Source organism: Hyaena hyaena, unplaced genomic scaffold, assembly GCF_003009895.1.
Source record: "Hyaena hyaena isolate Hyena2069 unplaced genomic scaffold, ASM300989v1 scaffold_51, whole genome shotgun sequence".
Classification (NCBI taxonomy): Eukaryota; Metazoa; Chordata; class Mammalia; order Carnivora; family Hyaenidae; genus Hyaena; species Hyaena hyaena.
In genome coordinates this window covers 2190897-2205990 of record NW_024080683.1, presented here as the reverse complement: position 1 = coordinate 2205990, position 15094 = coordinate 2190897, and the positions used below count along the sequence as shown (strand labels likewise).

At 44.4% G+C, this 15094-nt stretch overlaps 1 protein-coding gene across 4 annotated transcripts in view; it reads left to right on the top strand.

Annotated features, from left to right (window-relative positions):
- Nucleotides 1-15094, top strand: part of LOC120230979 (histone-arginine methyltransferase CARM1-like) — a 253326-nt gene that overhangs the window by 158772 nt on the left and 79460 nt on the right. For all 4 annotated transcript variants that reach the window (XM_039230824.1, XM_039230823.1, XM_039230825.1 and 1 more), the window contains one exon: nt 12614-12724. In XM_039230824.1, the coding sequence (XP_039086755.1) occupies nt 12614-12724 (111 nt within the window). The remainder of the gene's footprint in view (nt 1-12613; nt 12725-15094) is intronic.

The window sequence follows — 15094 nt, the reverse complement described above, 5'->3', positions numbered from 1 at the left end:
CACACACACACCCAAGAGGCCTGAGTAATGCATTTTTGTTTCCTAAGTCCTGGACTTTGGAGGCGGTTTTCATTTCCTAGGGCTGCTGTACAAGCTAGGCAGCTTAGAACAACAGGAATTTATTCTCCCATCGTCCTGGAGGCCCAGAAGTTCAAAATCAAGGTGTCACAGAGCCATGTTCCTTCTGAAGGCTCAAGGGATGGGAGGCTTCCTTGCCTCTTCCTAGTTCCTTGTGGTTGCTGGCAATCTTTGGCGATCCTCGATTGTCGGTGCATCATTCCAGCCTCTGTCTCCACTGTCACATGGCCTCATCCCCGTGTGTGTGTGTCTGTGTCTGTGTGTGTAAATCTGTCTCTTCTTGTAATGGTCCCTATCATAATGTTGTTATCTGAACTTAATTATCTATAAAAACCTTATTTCCAAATAAGGTCCCATGCATAGGTTTTGGGAGGACATTCATGCTAGGTCATATATCATAAGAACGCATCCCAGGGATTGATTTTGTGAGGAGCAGTAAACAGAAAGATGTAGAAATGGGCCTCAGTCTTTTTTTTTTTTTTTAAGTTTATTTCTTTTGAGAGAGAGAGAGACAGAACATGCAAGCACAGAAGGGACAGAGAAAAAGGGAGAGAAAGAATCTCAAGCAGGCTGTACACTGTCAGCACAGAGCCCGAAGCGGGGCTTGAACCCACAAACCATGAGATCATGACCTGGGCCAAAACCAAAAGTCAGAAGCTTAACTGAGCTACGCAGGCACTGCAAAAAAATGGACTTTGGTCTTAACTGATCTCTTTGGTCCCTTCAGCCTTCAGGGAGCCTCTGCGTAGAGTTTCCCAGATGTGAGTGTGAAGGCAGATGGCATATCCATGCCAGGATTCTCCTGAGCTTGAGTAGAATCATCTCCCGGAAGACCATGGGAGAAAGATGCCAGCGTCAGCAGAGGAAAATGCTTTCATTTGTTATGAAAGCAAAGCGCAGCTTTCACAGAGAGCCAGGAAGACTGAGCAAACAGTGGTTTCAGACTGTGTTTAAGGCATTTGGGAATGAGGGAGCTGGGGGCTTCGATGCGATAGATGGATTCCTAGCCAAGATGTCTGTGCTCAAAGCCCATCTCTGCATCTTTCAAGATGGTGACATGTGCCCTTACTCTTTTTGAGGTTAATTGTACATGGAGATAAGAAGGCTTACGTGGTAGTTATAAGAATTTAGTGAGCTACCATGTGCAGAGTGTCCACACAGTACCCGGATGCTGCAGACAGGCGTAACTGGGGAACCTGAATCAGAAATAATCGGTGCTTCAAGGATGTGACTTACTCAGACTTGTTAGCAAACCGGGTTATGCCACCATTGCTGTCAGCCCTCAGACCTCAGTGGTTTAAACCACTGAAACCCTGAAACCAGGGCTTTCTGTCCCATTTAATCCTTTAGAGGCTGGCTGAGGGCTACGCTTTGCCTCATTCTCACCCCAGGACCTAGGCTGCAGGACCAGCCTCCGTGGGAAACCTGCAGAGAGAGGGAGAGAATGGCAGACCGCACCCCTAGTTCTTAAATCTTCCAACTGAAAGTGACCCATCGTACTTCTGACCACATCACGTGGGCCGGAAGCAAGTTGTGGGTCACTCCTAATTTGAAAGAGCAAGGAAATCCAATTCTACCATGTGCACATAAGGAGTACCAAAAATAGTTGGTAAATGGCACTAATGACCATCATACCAGATGCCACTTTCGCAGAATCATTAAAGAAGGGACAGATTGCTAAGGTGATACTGTCAATGCATCAGCTGTGCGTGAGAGGAGCTAGGGGAAAAAAGGAAGGGTTTGAAGGATTCATATCTCACTACTGTGGCTTTATTAGTTAACTTACGATTAACTTCTGCCTGGTGGATTGCCTACCCACTGGGTACAAGACATTTTAGAAAGTTCCTAGGGTTGAATTTCTAAACCTTCATGTTCCCTCGAAGGCAGTACCTCTCAGGCAGTGCCCAGGATTAGATAGAACAGTCTATGCAACAATCATTTCTAAAGCACATGACTTTGTTTTAATACCTGCTTTCCAGTGTAAGAATGTAAGTAGGCAAACAGCATAAAATCAGTGAGAAGCAGTGACATAGGACCAAACGAGCCATAAAAAAAGCAAGTGTAAGTGCTGTACTAGAACCTGATCTATTCTAGCACTGAGCCAGATATTGGGCTCTGATGAGCTTAGCACTTGGACTCCTCTTCTCACTTCATTTCCTCAATCTGAGCTACTGACTCAGTGGTCATGTTGAATTTCGCTTAACTTCTGTAATTGTCCTCGCCTCGGTTCCCTAAATCACGGATCCCAAGGTAGAGGCGTATGAGCTCAACCTTTATTAGGGAGGACAATCTCAGGAAAGCACGAGTAAGGAGGAGAGTGAGGCCAGGAAGGATGGAGAGAATAAGAGAGCATGTTACTGAGCTTGCCACAGCTTTATTAAAAACGATTGCTTGGTGTCACAGGGTATATTCAGAGAGGCCACATGAAGCCCCTTTATCTCCAAGCCGTTCATCTAAGGAGAGAAAAGGAGAGGGACTAGGCGCACCCCCCAAGCGCTCCCTAAGACCCTTAGGCAGTAGTGGCTGTAGCAGCAGCAGCAGCAGTGAAACTCAGCTCCAGTGTTCAAAGATGACCACAAGCAATTTCTAGGGCCACCCTGGCCAGATGGCCACGCAACTGTTCCCGTTCTGGCATGACGCAAAACCTGAGCGTATCGTAAACACCACCCCAGCCAGAGACCTGGGAGGCAATCGAGACCTTTTCTTTTCCCGTCCAGTCTCCAAATACTTGAGCTTCTATGAACTTAGCGTTTGTGCAACTCTTCTGTTCCCCTCTGTCCCCTTGCTCATGCTTGGGGACACATCGTCCTTTTCCTGGAATTTTGCAAATTTTCCACTTAATTTCCCTGCTTGCACTAGAGCTAAAAATATCTTTGGCTTTACGTGGGAGAAAATCCCCACTCAAGGTGGAGGTGGTAGGACTCCAAGGTGTTTTAACCCAATTACTCTGAACATCACATCCTAGTTTAACTGTGTCCAAGAGATGAGGCATCTTTTCTGTCTGTTTGTCTTAGAAGGGAAGAGATACTTCCCATAGCCCCCAGCAGACTTGCCTTTGAGTCTCATTGATAACATTTTATCACACACCCAAGCCTAAAGGCATCACTGGCAAGGAATGGAACCAGCTAGGATGCACATAGGCACCCAGGATCCCTCCCTGAGACTGGGGATGGTTAACTAAATGGGGAAGGATAAGAACTCAATAGTACTGAGGTTCTGATAAGAAGGAAGAGGGGACTGATGGTTTGGAATCACCACCTCTCACCCTGTACCCTCCGATCCATGCCCCCAGTGGGATGCTATTAAAATGCAACTAGAAAAAAATTCTCCTGTTGAAACGTTTTATGATCCTTCTTCACTTAAGGGTCGAGTCCAAGCTCTTGGTCTTACATACAAGTCCATCTGTGACTGGGTGTCTGCCAGTTTCTCCAGCTTTGACTCGTGTCATGTTAATGTCTCAGCCATGCCCCTACCTCAACCCCTCGCACACAGATGATGCTCTGAGGAAATCTCCTGCCTCCTAAATGTGACCAGCTCTAGGTGCTCCCACTACTGTGCCGATTCAGAGAGCACAACATGGACTCAACCTTCAATTTCCATTGCTCAGTTTACCTCAGTGAAGTCTTTCCAGACCATTCTTCCTTCATATTCTCACAGTGCCCTTTACATAAGTCTATCATACAATAATGTAACACATTATTGCATTCAAATTATTAATGTCATACAAAAATGCAACACGTAACTGTACTTCTTTCTGACATACCTCTTTCTCGGTCCTGGACAGTCATGTTGCATTTATGTCTGCATTCCCAGCACCTAGCAGTGCTTGGCATGGTGGGTCATGTGAGGCATTTAGGTGTCTGATGAATGATTGAGCGTCTAAAGCTTTAGAGCTAGGTGAGCATATGAAGAGGGCTAATCATTGGGAGATATGCTAAGAGTGATCCATATAGTCTTTTTTCTATAACAGTAGAAGAAAATCATGGGAGAACTGGTGAAAGGTGGTTAAAAAATTGGTGATGGATTTATCTACCTTTAGCCAGAAGACTGGGCAAGAGGAAGCATGGGTTCCTAAGCACTAATTATGCATTATTTAAATACAGACTGTTCTTTGGTTGAAACCAAGTTTGACTGCACAGCAGACGTAGAATTCTGTCTTCTGAGAAGCTGCCACTGCAGAATTCTTAGGCCATAATGAAAGTGCTAATTATCTGAACAAAATTGAAGTCTTAGCTACAGAGGCCATAAAAGGATGTCTTCTGCAGGCCTTGGGATGATTTGGAATTTTTCTTCTCTGACCACAAAAAGCTGTGCAGATCCCACAGTGGAGTCAATCTGTCAGTTAAGAGCTGGGACACTGGAAGAGTCGAGTGAAGTCTATGGAGGTAGGCAGTCCATGGTAGGTGGTGATGGGGACATGAGCAGCGCTACAAGAGCATCTGGCCCATGTCACTTTGGGTGGTTTGGTGGAGCTGTCTCCAGATGTGATAAAATAATGGCTAGAAGAAGCCCTGGTGGGCTTGGAAGTGGAAGTGGATGTGTGGAGTGGACACAGGATTTATAGAAATTTACAGAAATCATAGTTGGAGTATTGCAGTTCAGATCAGCTACTGATATGCTCAAGCAAAGAAAGAAGGAATTAATAAATAATAATAGCTGGCATCACTCAAGGGGCTGATTGTGTGGTAAGTAGGACCTCAGTCTTGGAAGACAATTATAGAGTTGCTGGGGCAAGAAAAGAAGGCTAAATGGGCCAATATTACTACAGGCCAATATTACTACAGACTGAAGAGTACAAAGAATAACATAAATAGGGGCTCTCAGGTGGCTCAGTCCATTAAGCATCTGACTCTTGGTTTCGGCTCAGGTTATGACCTCACAGTTTGTGGGTTTGAGCCCCACGTTGGGCTCCATGCTGACAGTGCAGAGCCTTCTTGAGGTTCTCTCTTCTGCATCTCCCCTGCTCATGCGTGCTCGCTCACTCTCTCTCTCTCTCTCTCTCTCTCTCTGTCTGTCTCTCAAAATCAACAAATAAACTTAAAAAAGAAAAAAGAATGTAAATGAAAGGTGAAGGGAGTGGGTAACAGCATAGGGTTGAGTTAGATGCATTTTCTTTTTATTTCATCTCTACCATTTATTAAGTCCATAGCTGTACCTTTATCGGATTCTCAGCCCCTTTACAACATGGAGAAAATAACAGTCCTCTGATTATAGCATTGTCATCACAAGTAAATGAGGTAATGCCAACAAAGTTCTAACAGGCATAACAACATAATAAGCATAAAACAAATGGTACATGTTTACTTTCTTTTTACTCTGTTATTAGAGAGTAATTTTGTTTCACACTTTTGTAAAGACCAAGATACTCCTCATTAATTTTAACCTAGTAAAGTCCAAGTCCACGGCTCTGAACCTCCTTGGAGCTTTTTTAGCCCTGTCCAAACATTTTGTAGGATTTCTTTGCCCAGGAAGACCACCAGAGCACGTAATTAAAATCATCTGTATAAGCAACAGGACGGCCCTATCTTTTTAAACTTTTTCAAATTTACTTTATTTACAAATAAATTCTTAGAATTCTTGGCCACTCTTACATGAAACAATTGTCGATTTTTTCCTATGAGTCCTGACAGGGAGTTTACACCATTTTCTTGTGTTCCCCCATTTAAGCCCCAAATTAGCCACGTCTTAGGTTACTGCCTGTGTGTCCGGGGGCAGCTGATGATGCATTCTTTCTCTAGAGGAACATCGTACACAAGAGTTAACAGGATCATAGTGTAATGATGTTATGGCGATATCAAAAAAAAGTCATCCTTTGAAGGATGCTTAAGATCACTAGATTGGAGAGGATGTGTTATGCTTGTAGAAGGTGCTTTCTTAGGAGGTAACATTTTCTGGATCATGAATTCGTTCCCTATTTGTGATAGTGAGACACTTCTTTTTTTAGAGAGAGAGAGTCAGTGTGAGTGGAAGAGAGGGACACAGGGAGGAAGAGAGTCTCAAGCAGGTTCCACGCTCAGCACAGCGCCTGATGGGGGCCTTGATCCCACAGCGCTGGGATCATGACCTGAGCCAAAATCAAGAGTCAGACACTGAAATGACTGAGCCACCCAGGTGGCCCAGAGACACATTATTACTTATTCACTTTGTTCAACAGAGATTTAGCGAATGTCTCCACTATGTGCCGGACCTGTGCTGTTATCTGGGGTTCGGTGGTGAGTGAGGAACAGGTGGAAGTCTCCCCCTTAATCAAGCTTATAGTCCAGGGGAGCAGATACTAATCAGATAATCATTTGTTGAATGGGAAATTATAGCCATGATGAATGTTATAAAGGAAGGGCATACAACAAGAGGCTGTTACTTAGCTTGGGAAGGGAACAAAGATTAGGGATGTCTTCTCTCATGGAGAGCCATTTGGAATCTGAAGGGTGAGTTGGTGTTTCAGCCCAAGGTTCTGCCAGAGAGGGGCTGCACGCTTGACAGGGTGTCGTAGGAGAGCTAGATAACGGGACTGTGTACTAAGATGTGGGCAGAGTTAAGGGACCCAACACAGGACGCTGAAGCAGCCTGGCACTAGCAAGAGAGGAGACCTGTTGGCACATGTGGGCTACGATGGGTGCTTACCGGAAAGCGGACAGGATGGTCATAACTGTAAAGATGGAAGCCCAGCAAGAATTGTGGCTTTGGGTAGAAGAGACAAGCAATCCGTGGAGAGCCCGGAAGGAATTAACCAGGAGAATAACTCATCTGACGTCACTGTCCTCACTCCCTCTGATTTCCTGTTGGCTTTTCTCTTGACTGCTCTCAACCGGAGTCCAGTGGCAAGGAAGTCATTGGTACAGTCCACATAGGTCAGACTTGTGACAAAACGCAGGTGGAGGAAAGTGGAGCACAGATCTGGAGGAGCAAGTAGAAAAGATCTAGCATAATGGGGACTGACTAGGTTAAAAAAAATTACCATCGACTGATATCATAGAGTGTGCAGTGGGGAGCACCCCAGACAAAGGAAGCAGCATGTACTAAGGCCCTATGGCAGAGGGAACATGGAATCTTCCAAGAAGGCCTGGGTCAGGGCAGAAGTCTGCCTCATATAGTCACAAGAGTGACCCAAGGGACATGTGGGGATCCCAGTCAAGGAGGAAGGACAGAGATCACAAAGAGAAACAGCATAAAGTGTCAGGTCTGTGAGGTGGCTTGGGAACCAAGAAGCAGAAGGTTAAGTTGTGTGAAGCAAGTCAGGATAGAAGTGCTGGTTAAGGCAAGGGCATCCTGGGCTTAGCTCTGGCTGCTAGCTTTGCATGCAAGGACACTCCCAGAGTAGAGACGACTGGGGAATGTCATAAGCCTTTTCCAGAAATATTTCGGGGTGATGTTGGGATTAGAAGACTGCCCATGGAAGAGGGCACTTGTTGGGATGAGCACTGGGTGTTATATGGAAACCAACTTGACAATAAACCATGAAAGAAAAAAAAAAGACAACTGCCCTAATGGGTCATCGCATTTGGCCATTTAGCCAACAAATATTTATTAATGGGTCTTGTTTTCCTGTTGTGCTGGGTGCTGAGAGATAAATGATGTGATCTTATCTTTGGGGAACTCATAGGCTCAGCAGGGAAGGCAAATATGTAAAGAAATACTTACACTATTGTTGGGGCACCTGGCTGGCTCAGTTGGTAGAGTGTGTGACTCTTGATCTCAGGGCTGTGAGTTCAAGCTCCATGTTGGACATAGAGATTACTTAAAAATAAAATATTAAAAGAAAAGAAGAAATACAGTAAAACCTTGGTGGCCAGCATAGTTCATTCCAGAAGCATGCTTGTAATGCAAAGACCTGGTATATCAAAACAAATTTCCCCAAAAGATGTAATGAAAACTCAGATGATTTGTTCTACAACCCAAAATTATTCATATAAAAATGATTACAATACTGTAATATAATACAAAATAATAAACTACAAAATATAAAGAAAAATAAACAAATTAACCTGAATTTATCTTCGAGAACCTTCGTGGCTGGTGTGAGGGAGACAAGAGAGAGGAGGGTTATTGAATAGAATGACTTTCACTAACAGATGTTGACTACAGTACAGTATTTAAAGCTCGTATCATAGACTGTATTTAATGTAACTGGCAATAAGGCAGCAGAGGAAAGGGTCTATATCTGCAAGCAGCCTGACCTGGAATGAAGCAAAGCATTCCTAAGCTCCCTCTTGTTTAAAAAAAGCAATGGAAAAAAAAATAAATAAAAAAAAATAAAAAAAGCAATGGACTACCCATACGTGCTTTGAAGTGACAAAAAAAAAAAAAATACACTAGTGCCAGTTGTGGGCACCTTCCAAAGTTCTGAAAAATTACTGGTTTCTGCCAAACATTGCAGCCTGAGACCAAGCATCTGAGTATGAGAGATGATCACCCACAATCCCACAGTGAGAGAGAGAGAGAGAGAGAGAAGAACCATCAGCTCCGTTGTGATCATGTGACATTCGACCATCACGTACTACTCGTATTGCAAGACATCGCTCGTTTATCAAGTTAAAATTTATTAGAAATGTTTGCTCGTCTTAAGGAACACTCGCAGAACAAGTAACTCGAAGTCCAAGGTTTTATTCTACTTGTGGTGCCCTGTACTAAGCTCTCTTGGAGAGCTATGTACCAGGCAGCCTAGACGGGACATCAGAGAACGTGTCCCAGAGATATGATATCTGGGCTTGGTCTTCCCTTCCCCACAGAGAAAAATAAGAAGGATTTCACCCAGCACAAAAGTATTGGTCGCTGTGTGCCAACCACTAAAGCAAACAGTCCCCAAATCTCAGTGGTTTCACATAAGAAAAGTTCTTTCTTTCTCATGCCATGTCCAGTGTGTTCTGCGTGGCTCTTCCCAGAATGGCGACCCAGGGAGTCAGGCTCTTTGAAGCTCCAGCAGGTGGCTTCCAGCGTGGCTGCATAAGGAGCAGAGAGTGTGGGGAAGGCAGGCCACACCTTCAGCCACCTCCCACGGAAGGGACACTCATTGTTTTCCCTCCACTCCATTGGGCCAAAGTGGTCCATGTGCATCTGGAGATGCAGGTGAGTGGGGAACGTCATCCCGGCTCTGGGAGACCATGAGTCTCTGGAAGGATGTCAGGTGCTTCTGCCACAGGGGATCACACGTGAGGGAGCCTAGAACCAGTCAAAGGCACGCAGATGCCGAGCCTACGGGGCGTGGGGAGGAAGGCAGAAGGGAATTACAGAGAAAGAGACCGGCAAAGTCAGTCACTGCTGGATTGCTGAGGCCCAAGGACAGCACATCAAGGAGACAGGGCCTTTCCTCCTAGCTGTGTGGGGCCACTGGCAGTGTCTGCTCGAGGTGTGAAATGACCAGATTTTCATCTTTCATCTTTTCACAGTGCACCCTTTTTCTTCATCTCTTACTACACAGAAAGAAGGTCACGATGGTGCAGAGGGTTGCACCACTCCAACCCAACTCTGCTGCTCACTGGCTATGTTACCTTGGGCTGGAAGCAGTCTCTCCAAGCCTCGGTTTCCTTGCCAGTAAAATGATGAACTCCCCTTCCTGGGGAGGTGTGACAATCAGAGAGTCTCAGGAGAACATCCTTGGGAAACTGTAAATGGCGTCAGAGATACAAGGGGAATTTATTGCCTCTGTCTGAAGTGGGGGGATATTTTTTCCCTAGGGCAGGAAAGTAAAGCTCAATGTCTGCCAAGGTCCTCACACATCCCCAGGTCTGTGATGGCCTACGAGAGCTAGAATAAAAAATGGGATCAATATAATCTTCTGTAGGGACAAGGAGATAGGATGGGAGGTAGCTTCAAGGCGTCCTGAGGTGCCGTGTGGGAAAGTGTATGACAGACTCATCTGTGTTAGTGTCCTCTCTCCTCTCAGATTTGGAAACCCCAGCTGGAAAGGGTAGTGTATTTCCATTACAGCCTGAATATTTGCTCTGATCTTCGGCTTTTCACCAGAGGATGTATTCTCAGCCCTCCAGAGCTTTGTTTCCAACATTGCACGGCTTACATAGATGAGACACAATGTTCCTTCCTCTCCCTACCCTCTCCTATCAGCCCCAGACTGAAAATTCCCTTATTTTTACCTATATACACGAGTGGAAAGCAGATGGCATTATCTGGATAATGCTAAGAAAAGATCAGATTCTTTTCCAAGGCCTATGCACTGTGTTGAAATAACCAAACGATTAAGGTTATCTTGGCCTGAAAATAGGTATAGAAATAAGGTATTTGGGAAATTGCCTTCGTTTGTCATTTTTCATCTCTTCTCTAGAGATGGTCTGGGTCTGCGAAAGCTTACCAAGTGGACTAATTCCGGCAAAGCCTGAACCGCATGCATCAGGCTCCCTCCCATCTGTGACCTTTTCCCCTTTCTCCCCATTACCTTTCTCCTCTCTCTCCTCGTGGCAAACATTTCTTTGGTTTTTAATCTGCACAGTCAAGAGAGCTGAAAAATGCTGTTCGAAGATGTGCTTCACAGCTCCCTAATAAAAGAGACACAGAACACCATTCACACGTTTCTGGGCACCTGTCACCAGAGCAAACAGGTGCAATTCTCATTGGGTCTTACTTTTGCATCCATAGCTTGGACTGGGCATGGAATCTGAAGTTTTATTTTATTTATTTTTTAATGTTTTATTTATTTCTGAGGGAGAGAGAGAGACAGCGTGAGCAGGGGAGGGTCAGAGAGAGAGATACAGAATCTGAAACAGGCTCCAGGCTCTGAGCCGTCAGCACAGAGCCCAACGCGGGGCTCAAACCCATGAACTGTGAGATCATGACCTGAGCCGAAGTTGGACACTTAACTGACTGAGCCACCCAGGTGCCCCTGAAGTTTTATATTTTTATTGAATAAGGCTCCAGAAAGGGTCTTCTGGATCTGGTATATCTTTTTTTTTATGGGGGGAGGAGGGGGGTGCTGTGGATTGTACTCCCCACTTTAATAGCCTGCACTCTCTAAACAGTGCCCACAGGTGTTTTTGCAAAGCAACAGGGCCATGTGAAGGTGATGCCTTTCCTAGGGAGGAAGAGGGGAAGGGAATGTTGGTATTTTCTAAAAGTATAGACAGCCTGACAGCAAATTCCAGAGACTGGGTGACATTTTAAATTGGTAATGCTCCTAATTACCCAAACCCTAGGAAACCATATGGAATACAGCCACAGTTCTCAAATTAATAGACGTGAGCACTGTGAAGCCGTCACTGGCAGCACGCTCTCTTAGAGTAATGGCACGGTATCTGTGTCAGCACAGCGTGACACTACGATTCAGATGCACACAGACATGTGCACACACGCCCCCTCTTGATATTTCCTATTTTTTTGGAAAAATTTTGCTGCTCTCAAAGTTAAAAAAAAAAATCTTTTTTAAGTGTCCTACAAGAAGTAATACTTTGTTTCCTTGTCAAACATTGCCTATTGGTGTTGCTGGGTGAAGATGTCAGACTTCTAAAGATGGATTTCAGTAAGCGGGGATGCTTTCACGAACGTGCACGTGGAAGGCAGAAACGCCCAGATGCGTGTCTTAACTCCCCAGTCTGCTGCTTGGTGACCTTGGGCTGGCTGGTCCATGTCCGAATCTCAATGTGGTCTTCTCCAAAGTAGGCCTACTAATGCTATTTACTCAAATGTTTCTTATATGGATTTAGAGCCAATCAAAACGTCTGGCTCAAAGTCAGTGCTGAAAGATGCCAAGAGTCAGAGTCACTGATGTGGCAGGAACACAGTCACCTGAAATCTCAGTGATCAGATGGAAATTTGGGCCTTGGCCTCAGTCATGGTTGGGGACGGTGCCCAGTACCTCTTCCTTCTCAGCAGGTCGGTCCAAGAATTGGGCCCCTGTGCTAGTAAAGGGGACTTTCTTGGGAAGTCCAAGGTCTGAACACAGAGAATAGACGAAGTTTCTGAGACTCCCATCTCCCCCTGTCTTAATACCCTCCTACCTCCATTCGTAAACCTCCCAACCTTGGTGGAGGGGCCCACAAGTAAAGCAAGCACATACTTCACTTTTGGATTTTTGAAGACTTAATCTTCAGTTCTTTCTGAATACATACGCATATGACTATATAATACATTTATATATAAAAATTTTACATATGTAAAATAAAACACAAAATGTATAAAAACATAAAATTATCGGTGACAGTTTTCATTTTGTTCGTGCTAACAGATTTGATGGGCGAGCTCATTCGTGACACTTTACTTTCTTGGCCCTAGACATCCTAAAAGTGATTCATGTGACAGAGACACCATAATAATAATAGCAGTGATTTGAAAAATACCAGTTACCTGCCATGTGCTATGTAGACACTTCCTGTTACTTAATCCCTACAACAAACCTTAAAAAGTGGGTATTATTACCCTATTAAACATCTGAGAAAAAGGAGTCTCACAGAAGTCCCTAACTTGACCAAGGTAAGACCACTTGTAAATAGCAAAGCTGGGGTTCAAGTCTCATGGTCACGCTCAAAGCTGGCATGGAGCCAACATCCCTGTGCATGTTCTCAACCCTTCACTGTCTTGCTTTTTCTTCCAGGTTGTTCTAGACGTTGGTTGTGGATCAGGAATACTGTCCTTTTTTGCCGTGCAGGCTGGCGCTAGGAGAGTGTACGCCGTCGAAGCCAGTTCAGTTGCACAATATGCTGAGGTAAGTGGTTGTATTTTTACAGGATCTCCTAACTGAGTCTCTATGAAACTTCAGGGGACTGAGTGATAGACTCTCCCAGGGGGTCATTTAGGAGCTATTTTTGGTTTGTTTTACTAGTCTAATTATTTTTTCCTGTTGGAATTTTACTGCTAAGAGAAGCTAGACTTCACTGTAGTAATTGATAGGAAAACAGGTTTTGAAAAATGTCATGATCCTGGGGCACCTGGGTAGCTCAGTCAGTTGAGCATCCAGCTTCGGCTCTGGTCGTAATCTCGCGGTTGACGAGTTCAAGCCCTGAGTCGGGCTCTGTGCTGACAGCTCAGAGCCTGGAGCCTGCTTGAGATTCTGTGTCTCCCTCACTCTCTGACCCTCCCCTGCTCATACTCTGTCTCTCTGTCTCTCTCTTTTTCAAAAATATATAAACATTAAAAAGAAATTCATGATACTGAAAATAGAACAAAACTTTCTTCTTCCCCATCCACTGGGGGACAGGTGGACCAGGGGAGGGATGAATGCTTTTTTTTTTTATCTTTAATGACCTACCAAGGTAAGGAGTCAGACTTCCTGGAGCTGGATTTATCTTATTCTTAAGTGCTGTACTGACAAGCTGTACCACTCACCTTAATTTTTTTAAGGTTTTTTTTTTAAACATTCTAGATCCCTAATTTTTTTTAATGTTTATTTATTTTGGGGAGAGAGACAGACAGACAAACAGGTATGAGTAGGGGAGGGGCAGAAAGAGAGGAGAGAGAATCCCAAGCAGACTCATAAATGTCAGCACAGAGCCCGACACGGGGCTCGAACCCACAAACTACAAGATCATGACTCCAGCCAAAGTCAGACACTTAACTGACTGAGCTACCCAGGTAGCCCTGTACCAGTCACTTTAAATTTTAGTTTACGTTTCAGGGGCTGTTGCTACGTGGTTGTATTCAGAGCATAGACAGATGTCTTTGTTTTAAGGAGCTTTTTCAGATTTTAGGCATAGACTGGAGGATAGAGAGATGCTTCCTTTTAACTGTGGTTGTCTGTTATCATTATTAAATGTGTGCAAATACTAGAGAATAAGTCAAAGGCAAAAGTCAGGCTATAATGGCTTTAGGTAATACTTGATTGGATATCATAATAACCCGACCAAGCTGCAGAGATTGGATATGTGTGTGCGCGCGTGTGAACAGGCTACTGTGCTTGTCATTCCCACCTGGAGGAGGCTTGAATTTTAATGAGGAGTGGGATAACAGAGAGGGAAGCTCCGTCGTTCCTCCTCAGGAACATCATGAAATGTTCCCCCGGCCGGGGCCAACTGGTCACTCAGAGTGGCGGTCGGTTTCGGATCTAGTGAACAAAGAAGAATCACAGAGAGACAAACCAGTATGGCGTGTTCGGAGGGAAAGACTGCAAGGGCCTCATGGCTGGCCTGGTATTTTACTCTGTTTTCCCTTCCAACGAGTCTTGGATAAACTATTTTTGGTCTTTGGCTTTTTCACCAATTCATAAAAGTTGTTTTTATTGAATATTGGATGTACGCCAAGGAATATTTGTAAACTGGGTGAGTATAAAGGATAATGATACAATGAACATGTGCCATCTACTTCTTTTAAGAACTAGGCCATTAGCGTTTCTATTCAAGGTCCATATGTCTCCTCTTGATTGCTTCTCCTTTCCTCTCTAAACAGAGGTAACCACAGTCTTGAATTTTTGTTTCTCATTCCCTTGTTCTATATAGTTTTACCTTATATGTTTCTATCCCTAAAAACGAATGCTTGGGGCACCTGGGTGGTTCAGTCAGTTAAGCATCTGACTTTGGCTCAGGTCATGATCTGAGGTTTGTGAGTTCAAGCCTCACGTCGGACTCTGTGCTGACAGCTCAGACCCTGGAACCTGCTTCAGACTCTGTGTCTCCCCCTCTCTCTGCCCCTCCCATGCTCATGCTCTGTCTCTCTCTGTCTCTCAATAATAAATAAACGTTAAAAAAAAAAAAACCTTCATAAACTTATCATAAATTGAATCCTAGTGTATATATTCTTCTATAATTTGTTTTTTTCATCCAATATCATGTTCCTGATGATCATTTTGTGGATGTAGAACTTGTTTCTTTATCTTCAGTGCTGGATGTGCTCTGTTGTATGAGATGTCTCAAGTGGCTAGTTTCCTGTTCTGTTGGCCAACTTTGGATGGCCACCAGTATACAAGTGTGGTTAGGAATATTCTGGAACAACACCACCTCCACTGCATTTTTGATGGAGCTTCTTGGTATATTCCCTGTAGTAGAATCATTGGGTCGTAGGACATGCATACCTTCAACTCTGCTCTGTAAGGACCAGTTGTTTTCCACAGTGGCTCTCCCAGCTTTCACTGCCTCCCACAGTA